Source organism: Chelonoidis abingdonii, chromosome 10 (genome assembly GCF_003597395.2).
Source record: "Chelonoidis abingdonii isolate Lonesome George chromosome 10, CheloAbing_2.0, whole genome shotgun sequence".
NCBI classification, from domain to species: domain Eukaryota; kingdom Metazoa; phylum Chordata; order Testudines; family Testudinidae; genus Chelonoidis; species Chelonoidis abingdonii.
In genome coordinates, this window is record NC_133778.1 from 54,542,889 (window position 1) to 54,554,111 (window position 11,223).

Sequence of the window (11,223 nt, forward strand, 5' to 3'; positions counted from 1 at the left end):
AAAATAAAAAAAATAAAAAATTCTGTTCCAAAATGCTTCATGTCAATTTTTTAAAACAACAAAATGTCATTGAAATCTGCAAAAAGTCAGAAGTTTAGATTTCAACAAAATAGAATTTTCCAAAAGAAAAATGTTCAGTGAGAAAAATTTTGACCAATTCTACAAAGAAGCAAGTTAAGAAAAGCTACTTTTGGCCCTGATTCATGCATGTGCTTAAGTTCAAGTTTGAATAAACCCTTTACTATATGCATAAGCCGTATTGAATTCAATGGGATTAGCCATGTGTTTAAGATTAAGCATGGCTATATGAGTTTTGCTGAAGTGAGGTTTAGTTATGTTGCATCTGCAAATGTGATTGTGCTTATTAAACACAACTGAGTTAGTTTAATTTTACTACTACTACTAATCATTTTAGAATAAAACCCATTTAAAAAGTACAAATTTAAGTAATTTCATAAGCACCCCAAGACAATTTTCTTTTAGAGAAGATCTAGAACAGTGGCTCTCAACATTTCCAGACTCTCTCTCTCTTTCAGGAGTCTGATATATAATTATAAAATAAATCAACTAGAATATAAATATTGTACTTATATTTTAGTGTATATTATATAGAGCAGTATAAACGTCATTGTATGAAATTATAGTGTGCGCTGATGTTGCTAGCGCTTTTTATGTAGCCTGTTGTAAAACTAGGCAAATGTCTAGATAAGTTGATGTAACCCCTGGAAGACATCTGTGTTATCCCAGGCTACATGTACCCCTAGTTGAGAACCACTGACCTACGAGGTACGTAAGCAGGCTGCCTCCTTTAAATTTTCTTTCTAAACTATTCCAAATATTTTCAATGATTATGCAAAATCCCCTGAGTTTTACTGTGTGGCAAAGCAACACTCTAGTTGCTTTTAAAAAGCAAAGCAAAATCCTTTTGGAGTAATGTCTACAAACAGTGAAACACCATTGCGGGTTTATGGTGCCATCTTCTGGTGTCATTTACAAAGCTGCCTCGCCTAGTCACATGTGTCATGCAAGTGTGTGGGATGATGGGTGTTTAAAGGCACTTGCTTGAAAGCAAATTTCAGTGAAAAAAATGTGAATTCAGGAATATTCATTCTATTATGGAAAATGATAGTGAGAATCAAGCACTAGTGCTTGTGACTTTTCAAGTATTTATCCACAGTGAAACTGTTATTGGGGAAAGAAGAGGGGAAGAGAGAGAGACTGACACTGTAGTCCAGTGGCTAGGAAACCCACATGGAAGACCCTGAGGCCAGTTTCCCTGCTCTAACCACTCTCTTGTTACTTATCCTGCCTGGTTATATGGTTTTAACCATAGTTTTAGTATACACATGCAACTTGTTAATTAACATCTTACACCCAAATTAACCTTCATCCCATACAAAGCTAATATTTGCATGTATACCATCATTGGTTCATGTGAGAAATGTTGTGTCATTAAGTGCATTTACTGGGTGCATTATAAATACCTAGATAATTTGATGTGCTAAAGAAACAAAGGCCATCTCCTATTATTTTGTATGGTATCCCTGCTCATGTGTCTCTGTCCTACATTTTAAAGACCAGTTGGGTCGTAACAGCTTGTCAGCTATATTGCCAGATCTGCTACATGTCTTTCCTTTACCACTTAGAGACAAATTTGTTTTACTATTAATTGCTATTTAGGAAAGACGACAAAGGAAGGAGCAGGCTTGCTTTTGCTCAGTAGGGCTTCTGAAAGAGGGAGAGATGTATTTTCCTTCATAACTTTGAGAGTGGAGCTAAGAATATCTCCAGACAGTCTTGGGCCTATGAATGGAAGAAGCAGGAGTCTACATTTTGAAGACATTCCTCCCCTCCAAGGCTGAACCCAGGGAGCTGGAAATATGGCTGCTCTGAATAAATAGAACCTGTAGTCTTCTGCAGTTATTGGAAAGTTTCCTTGGTCAAAGATTCTTCTTATAGCGCCTTCCACCATGGGGCTGAGCACGTCCTTCTGAATAATATTAGAATCTAGACGGTCAGATGGTTTTGAATGGGAAGCCACTGCTGAGCCCACTTTGGAGTAGGCAAGTCACAACTCTTGGAAGGCAGCATCTAGTTGGCAGATATTTCTAGTAAACAGAGCCATGTCAGGAATTCATCTTAGAGAATGAGATAGGACACACCCCTGATGTTCTCTACTAACCATATCACAGATGGCAGAAGGGACAACCAGAGTACAAGGCTCAGAGTCAGAGTCCTCTTCTCCTTCCAAAGTGTCCACAAGCAAGGGCAGAGCAGGAGAAAGGCTGCAAGGAAGATGGTCTTCTCTCCTACAAAGGAAGGAACAAACCAAAACAAATAAAAGGATTGAGGAAGAGGACTCATTAAGTGGAAGGAATAGAGCACCGGTTAAATTGTTTTTTGGGTCAGCAGGAAGAGAAAATGCCTACACCAGGAGAAAGAAGTAAGGTTGCATAACCTTGTCCAACTGAGGTGAGGGAGGGGGCCAAAGAAAGAATGGAAATCTCTTAACTGTTTCAGCTTCAAATCAGTCGAGGGGAATCTCTTGTCTGGCCAGGGTCAGTTCCTGGCCTTTCTGCACAGCTGGGCAGGGACATGCAGTGTGATCACTTTTCAACCCAGTAGTACTTCCACTGGCTGTTGAGGGCACTCAGTGTAAACAGGCCAACTGGGTTGGAGTAGGAGAGGAAGAACCTCTTCCTGGTTTCTTCTGCTGCTGCTTCATAAAAAGTTAGTGATCATCTGAAGCAAAGGAAAAAGGTCTCAGGGAAGCAGGAAAATCTGGGTAACAAAGTCTGGGAAGAGTGATGAGAAAGGTTTGGCACCCCAACTTCCTTGATCTGCATAACTCCTTTTCCAAGAAAAAAGGGAACTTCCACTGTTTGCTCTGACTTCCCTACCTTGGAATATCTAGGTCAAATACCCACTTAGCTAGTAAATTTTTAGTTTAGTTTATATTATTAAACAGTTGGGATTTTGAAATGTATGTTCTAAAATCAGCAATATCGGGACAATTGTCCTCATGATCCATTATGAAACTGATTATACTGGGATTCTGATTTGTTAGGTTTTGTTCATGAATCAGCATTTGGTTTGTGGTAGCTATAATCTGTTTCTCACATTGGATACTTATCCACTGTGAAACTAAAGATCAGCAGGAAAGTCATGACCAGTGCACTTCATATTATGCATGTGAGAGAGGTTCACAATACATCTCAACCTTATGTGAACATCCGACAGAACAGGTCAGGATCCTGTGTTTGTTTTCACTGTTATCGTCTGTGTCGGTTCTGATCTGATTTTATTTTTAATTCTCAAGTAAAGGATGCAACACAGAATATTTGAACCACCACAAAAGTAGTGAGAATGGGTGGAAGATTGCTCTCAGTTGAACAGATGCAGCTTCAGTGAAACTGGCACGTAACTGAGGGTGGAATTTAGCCCGTTATGTTTAGGTTGTATTCCTCAACACTACATTTGACATTTTTTACTGATATGCTCCTTTACCACCTCTCCCCCCCGTCAGAATGAACACATAGCTGATTTAGTACAAGTCCTTATTTATAATTTAATTGCTTGCCCCACTATTAAGACTCAATTATTTGACAAATCTCATAACACAGTTTGTGGGGTCAATTTCTGATCATCATGAACCCAATTTTCAAAAATGATTATTTGGTGCAATTTTAGGGAATGTAATTTTATCGTGGAGCACAAGTAGTAATTTGAAAGAAATTAACATTAAAATGTATCAAACTAATATATCAGTCAGTCCTATAGTACTTAACATATATGGATGGATCTTTAGATTGTATTCAAAACCCAAAGGAAAAACCTGAAGCTGAATTACATTTGAACTATTTTTTGTTGCCAGACATCTTCCTTAATAATTAATAACCATTAAAGCACAAAACAGAGTTATGATGAGGATATCTCTATGTTCACAATAGAAGTCAGAGGTAAGACAGATACTGTATCATTAACACACACTAAATTGCCATCACAGAAATATAACCCACTCGTTGGTAATCCCTGCTCCATTTAGGCATAAAGAGAAATTAAGAATAATTTCTGACTAGAGTTCTGATTTAATTTTTTTGTAGATGCATGCTGGAATTCAGTATTATTCGTCACTTCTTTTCTTTTTCCAATACTATTTAAAAGACAATGAAAGTGATGAAAATTAACGGGAAGCCCCCCGATGATTCATCAACATGGTTTTAAACAATTAATATGCATACTACATATTATGAATGGAGCAATCAATTTCATAATTCTTGGATAGTTTGTTGGCTGCATGTGCTCATATTGGAAAATATTACAGTATTTAGACGTATATACTTAAAGTAATATGCTGAGCTGCCGTACATAATCTGATTATCTACATAATCAGTTAGTTGAGTACTAATTAAACTGACATCCGGAGGCCAGTAGAATTTTTCTGGTTACTTTACAATGGACAAAATGGCTATTAACCCCATTAGTTCCACTGCATGCTTTTAAAAAGTTACATTGTTCCTGCAAAATCTAAAAGCATGTCAAAATATGACTTTATAACCTTGTCTACATGATGTCAACTATAGTAGTAGATATTTGGCTTCTGGGTCAAGTTAAACATCCGTGATACCATGGAAATGGTTCTCTCAAATGTCTGAACAAAGGCATAAGGATGAGGACTTTCGGTAAAATTGACAGCAGTTTCAGATGAGACTGGAAGATACTGAATTCTGTTTGGCATTTAATGCCACAGCAATTTATGAGCAGTCAGTGAACAGGCTTTTTTTGGTAGGCTTCTTTCACTGCTGGGTGCTAAACCAAAGTCAAATGTATTTGTGAGTCCTCTAAGAAGTATATGGTTGACCTCACAGCAAACTGAAATAAAAATTCATTTTTAACACAGCTCAGGCTATAGCCCTAATAGACTGTATAGCAAGAGTGGCATCTGAGTCAGACAGTTAAAATAATTTAATTATTCACTGCGAACTGTTAACAAGAATAGCGTGAACAGTTCTATTTTACAGTAAAAATACATTACATTACTGCTAATCCTTTAAATGGAACACACTCCAAAGTGTATAGTATTGCTTATTAAATAGCCTTTGGAGAATATAAAGATGCCTTCTTCACCACCCCACCCAAACACATTTGGCCATAATGCATTCTAGGTAAAGCTCCAGTCAGAGGTCTTTCAAGTAACTAAAGACCAACTCTTCTCTAGAAAGCCACAAAGGGTGACTGCTAGGTAACCAACACATTCTCAGTCTAATTTACCATGAAAATGGTATAAATTAGTCATTTAAATTAGTTTGAACTAAATATCTAGGTGTATTCTACTAAATACAATACTTTCAATCTTCAGCAGGATGGCTTTCGTGTGCTCACAATGCGCTGACATTTTTATGAACAAAAGAAAGCCTCTTGGGCTATCTAGACTAAACGTAGAGGTAGAAATGACAGAACTCTCTGTTAGCTATGTACAAAACAGAAGACAAATGGTTCTGCAATATGCTCTCTAATAATCTGACCAATACCTCAAGTGAGAAATTAAACATTTGTACTGCAGACCACATAAGCTGTCTAGCTATTTACAAAAGTAACTCTAGTTCTACATAAAATCCAAAATAATTGTCAAAGGGTATGTATATGTAAAGAACAATTTATCAATCATGCAGGGCACTATGGCAGATCTGGGCTGAATGCTAAAAGTGAATACCCTGTGCATTGCCTACCCAAATCCCACATTCATCCTTTATCCATTACCATATCCAGTGGTACAGGGGCTTCCAGGGTCTGTGGAGAAATATGCAGGAAATGCTCATTGAAAGCCCCCCAAAACCTCACATTTCGATTCTTATGGCCCTTAACTTTTTAAAGAGAAAAATAGTGCTAGTTTATCAGTAACAACAGGGAATACTTCTGAATCGCCTACAGCATCGCAGGCTGCTGCGTAGCTCTCTGATAGACAAGAGCTGGAAAATACTTCAAAACAATATCTACTGAATTACCTCTAAAAGAATAAAACAGCTAATGGGAGGGAAAAGTGTCTTTGAAGAAGACAAGCAGTATATCTTTATGAAACAGCTAAAAAAAGGCATAAATTGATATCATAGCACATAGGATGAAGGAGGACACACACACCTTGTTGAAGGAGAAAGCACTATTTACTCTTTTTTGTGTGTTTCTGTGCAAAACCTGCAATATGAACTGAAGAACTAAATTAAAACCAACCCTGAGAGCAAGGCAGAAGTGTAAGTTCTCCTTTTACCTGCTGCTCTCTACATGCTGGCACTTCAATACACTTCAGCTTCAGTGAGATAGTTATAAAACATCCATGAACTTAGAATAAACTAGATTTAATTGCAGGGCTTAACTGTGGATATCACCCAATCACACACCTGATGCAGTAGTACATTTCCAGTAAAATGGTCCTACACAAGTAGGTATGAAGCAACTCTTGCAACACATTAGATGGGAATTATTTCTGTGATTTCTAGCATATTCATGTCTATCTAAGGTACGTACAGCAAAACCAAGAGTTACAAACACCTCAGGAATGGAGGTTGTTCGTAACTCTGTAATGTCTGTAACTCTGAACAAAATGTTATGGTTCTTTCAAAAATTTATAACTGAACATTTACTTAATATAACTTTGAAACTTTACTATGCAGAAGAAAAATGTGGCTTTTAACCATCTTAATTTAAATGAAACAAGCACAGAAACTGTTTCCTTACCTTGTCAAATCTTTTTCTTAAACTTACTTAAAAAAAAAGGTAATTTATGTTTAACACAGTACTGTTCAGTATTTGCTCTTTTTTGGCCTCTGCTGCCTAACTGCATACTTCTGGTTCCACATGAGGTATGTGGTTGACTGGTCAGTTTGTAACTGAGGCTCTACTGTATGTGGTTCCCATTACTCCAGCATTGGAGCACTTCACAATTTTTAATTTAATTCTCCTACTACTACCACCCTTGTGAGATAGTGAAGTGCTATTATCCTCATTTTACAGATGGGGAACTGAGACACAGAAAGAATAAGTGACTTGCACAAGGTCATACAAGAAGTTCGGTGGAGGAAACCCAACAGACTGAACCTGGGTCTCTTGAGTTCCACCACTGGACTATTGTTTCTCTCCTGTTATACTACAAATACATTAAAGGCAGGAAACAATCACTTTCTCATAAAAGTGGCAGTTTTAGTGAATATACTCTCATTAAAAACATCTCAGAAGACTACCAGCACCGCCTTAACATCCAAACTGTTTTCACATTGTGAAATAAACACATATGCAACATGTCCATGTTTTGATATGTATTTTTATTTCCCTGCAGTTTTCACTTATCAAGAACAAGTAACAGGGAAAGTTGTCTGAACTAGTGCATAAACAAACATTCTGAAACACCACTACACGTATCTAATTTACAAGAACCATATAAAAAAAGTCACTAAAACACTACACTACGAAGGTGTCCAACGCTTACAGTCAGACTTTTTCCAACCCGTTACTTGCCTTGTAGCCACAGGAAAACTCTCCAAAATTGAAAAGACAATCTTGCCACAACCCTCCCCCCTCCCACCACCTGGGATGGCTCGATATCTAGACATCCAATAATTATTGCAATGATATATAATGCAATACATACCTGGTAAAATATCCTTTACGTGGTGTGTTACTGTTTTAAAGCCGGTTAAAATATGCAGTCTTCAGATAAAATGTAATCAGTTGAAAATTTTTCATATCTGCACAGTTTAATGTGTGCTAGATGCATAATTTTTCCTAGTCAGTTTTTTCTGTGTAATTATCTTTTATAAACTGGTATTATAAATAGAAATATACATTCAAAATATATGGAAAAGTGAGTTACTACATTAAATTTGCATGTATCGATCCATCCCTTTCCCCTGCACAGTAATAGAAAATACTATTTTGCCTTGAACTTCATATTTGACAGTGAAATGCCACTAAAGTATTTACCAAAAAGTCCATCTAGTCAAATTGTGAAACAAAATGAACCAAGTGAAAACTTTACATTTCCTTTAGAAAAAAATTACAAGAATTTCGTTTCCTAGCTATGAATCTTTTAACTTTTTTTTAGACACAAAGTTGAATTTATTTGTACAAGATACAAAATGTAAACATGGCAAAATAAATAGTTAAAACAAGTGATGCAGGATCTCATTTCATGCTCATGATCCCATTAAAGAATTATTTTTTAAATCCATTCAGTTGCAAATTCAAGTGCAAAAGCATGATGATGAATATCTACTATTCAAGTAACAGAAATAATATTGATGATACAAATAAACTATTTTACAAGGTAGTGATTTTCCCAATTTTACAAAATGTACATTATATATCGACTTAATATACGATATAACAATAGTCCATTTAGGTCCGTTTCAGTTCCCTGTGATCCACAGAGTGTTGTATTTTGCATTCAGTTGGAATATAAATGACTACACCATCAGCACAGGTAAAGTCACTGGTTTGAGGTTATGTCACTTCCATTGCTACTGTTGTCTCTGCTATGCCATTTAAACCCAGTCGTTCTGGTTCGTGGTTCTCTCTGTAATAAAATGGAATATGGAATAGTTACAAGTAGGACATTAATATTTCTATGTAAGATTTCACAGTATTTTTGTTGATATAAGTGTTTCTGCACAGATCTCTTATTCAGGGTATGGAAAGACCATTAAATAGGCAGAAACAGGCAAAGTTTTCTTTGAACTTGACCAGACTTCTGCTTGAAAACCAAATACTGTCTTTAATTCATCAATACCATGATCCTATTCATGCGCTGCCGCATTAATAAAGTACTAACAGCTAACTTTGCTGAAGTTGAAAACCTGTTGATGATTTCCTATAAGACAGTACTAAAGCAGTGGTGGGCAACCTGCAGCCCACGAGCTGCATGGAGCCCATCAGGGTAAGCTGACTGCGGGCTGTAAGACATGCTGCGGATGTTGACTGTCTGCGGCCACGGCCTCCTGCAGCTCCCAGTGGCCACTGTTAGCCGTTCCTGGCCAAAAGGAGCTGCGAGAAGCACAACTGTTCCATCCATGCTGGTGCACAAATTACTGTTCTAACATAGCCCATCTTTTTATCAGTTTAGTTAAATACTTTTCAACACTAGGATAAAGAATTTTAAATTTTGCATCAGTCTTTATATACTGCTCTTTGGGATTTTGCACCTGTTAGAACACTAAGGCTTCTCTAGAGTACGAATAAAGGTGCTTTTTAAGAGAGTTAGCTAACATAACTTGAAACAGCCCTTTCATCTAGTGTAGACAGAGCTGAGCACCCTACACGTTCAAAGGGGTGTTTCCAGGCTGTTGGGTTTTTTTGTTGTTCTTTTTGGTTAAAGTACCTTTTCTCTAGTCTAGACATACTTTGACCTATATCCAGTTTTATTCATTAAAAAACAAAAACAAAAAAACTTCACACCAAAAAAATGTAGTTGTGAATGAAATTGCAAAGTGTGCCATAACCTGTTAGTGCCCATTCTGTATTCCTGTACTTTATAAACAATAGATATAGTTTTGTAATTCATATAGATTATACAGTCCATCAGACAAGTTTAATGTAAGGAAGATTTAATTTTTTTGGTTTTTTGTTTTGTTTTGTTTTTTGAAGAGAAATTTTTGGATACTTTTCCAAGATCACCCTTCCTCCATACATAGTAATCTGTATTTAAATATACTAAAACTGCAATACAAGGACTGGTACAGGGAACCAAATTATGCTGAGGGAGTTTCGTGATGGAAGTGAGGTCAGCGTGCCAGACTGTGCCTCTAAAATGCACCCACAGAGTTTGGGCAAGGGCATAAGCGTAATTTCTTTTGGGGAAAGCAGAGTCTGGGCAGCCTGGAAGTGGCTAGTCCTGCATTAGATTAATCAAATCAAAATGATAACCTGAATAACTCATTTTACACAGTTATGTAAAAATAATAGTATACTTATGTGTTCAATTATAAATCTATACCTATATTATCATTTTAGACCTTTGAGATCTTTGAGCAAGGGACTATATTTTACTTAACGCTCTATTGAGCCAGGTACATTTATGTAACTATTCATATAATAATACCGGAATTTAAGAAATTCTGCCCCAATATACTATATACATACCTTGCTATACTGCTGATGGCACTGCTGGGAGTAACCTTTGGCACCCTGTCCATACTGGCAGCAACTGTGGCAAGTTTTAAGGCTGTTGGCGATGGCGCTGAAGTCCTTGCATTGATATGTACATTGACTGGAGAAACAACACTGACATTGTTTAGATGCACTGCATTAGTCAGGCAAGAATTGTTCATGGGAAGTGTTTGAGGGCTGCTCGTGCACAAAGCTGGAATTAAGTGGTTTGTGGTGCTGTGGCCAACTGTCCTTACAAGTTGTACAGCTGAAATCCCTGGGCTGGATGATAAAGCCATGTTGGTGGAGTACAGAGTTTTAGAGGTTCCTGTTAGAAACAAAACATTTCAGTAAAAATTACACAATAAAAACACATGTAATTGTTTAGTCGCAAAACAGAAGTTTAAACATAAGCTTAAGTATAAGGCTGTAATTATCAATGGCAATAATTATCCCATAATCCCACTGCCAAAGTTACAGCTTGGGAACAAAATTATTAAAGTTTATTTGCGGTCACAACTTTTACAGTCTTTTCTGTTCAACGAAGAGGAAAAAAAGTTTGCCTCCAAGTTCCAGTTAGTGTAGACTGCTCAGAGCATTGCCCTTTCTCTTGTATAACGAGCTAAGGAATGACCAGATTTACCACAACTGTCCTGAGCCACATTTCTCTCCTGAATCAGTTCCAGCGTATTAATTTACTATATATTAACTCTCTTCCTCCCCACCAGTGCACAGCTTCTATAAACCCCATTAGCTGTTAAACAAAAAACACCATAAAACCCCTCTGATATATTATCTAAATCAAATCCTAATGTACTTTTGTCTCCACCAGTAAAGCAACAATCCAACCTGTCTGATTTTGTCATGATTGGTTTCTGATAAGTGGAGTCTCTCAGAAAAAAGATGGTTACTCACCTTTGTAACTGTTGTTCTTCGAGATGTGTTGCTCGTATCCATTCCAATTAGGTGTGCGCACGCCATGTGCACGCTCGTCGGAAGATTTTTACCCTAGCAACACTCGGTGGGTCGGCTGGGTCGCCCCCTGGAGTGGTGCCGCTACAGCGCCGGATATATACCCCTGCTGACCCA

At 37.2% G+C, this 11,223-nt stretch overlaps 1 protein-coding gene across 1 annotated transcript in view; it reads right to left on the bottom strand.

Annotated features, from left to right (window-relative positions):
- Positions 1-7,297: 7,297 nt before the first annotated feature.
- The window catches only part of EPC2 (enhancer of polycomb 2), a 102,208-nt gene continuing 98,282 nt past the window's right edge, over positions 7,298-11,223 (bottom strand). The window contains exons 13-14 of the mRNA XM_075070240.1: positions 10,129-10,462; positions 7,298-8,566 (exon numbers count right to left, since the gene is read on the bottom strand). Of these exons, the coding sequence (XP_074926341.1) occupies positions 8,494-8,566; positions 10,129-10,462 (407 nt within the window). The 3' untranslated portion in view covers positions 7,298-8,493. The remainder of the gene's footprint in view (positions 8,567-10,128; positions 10,463-11,223) is intronic.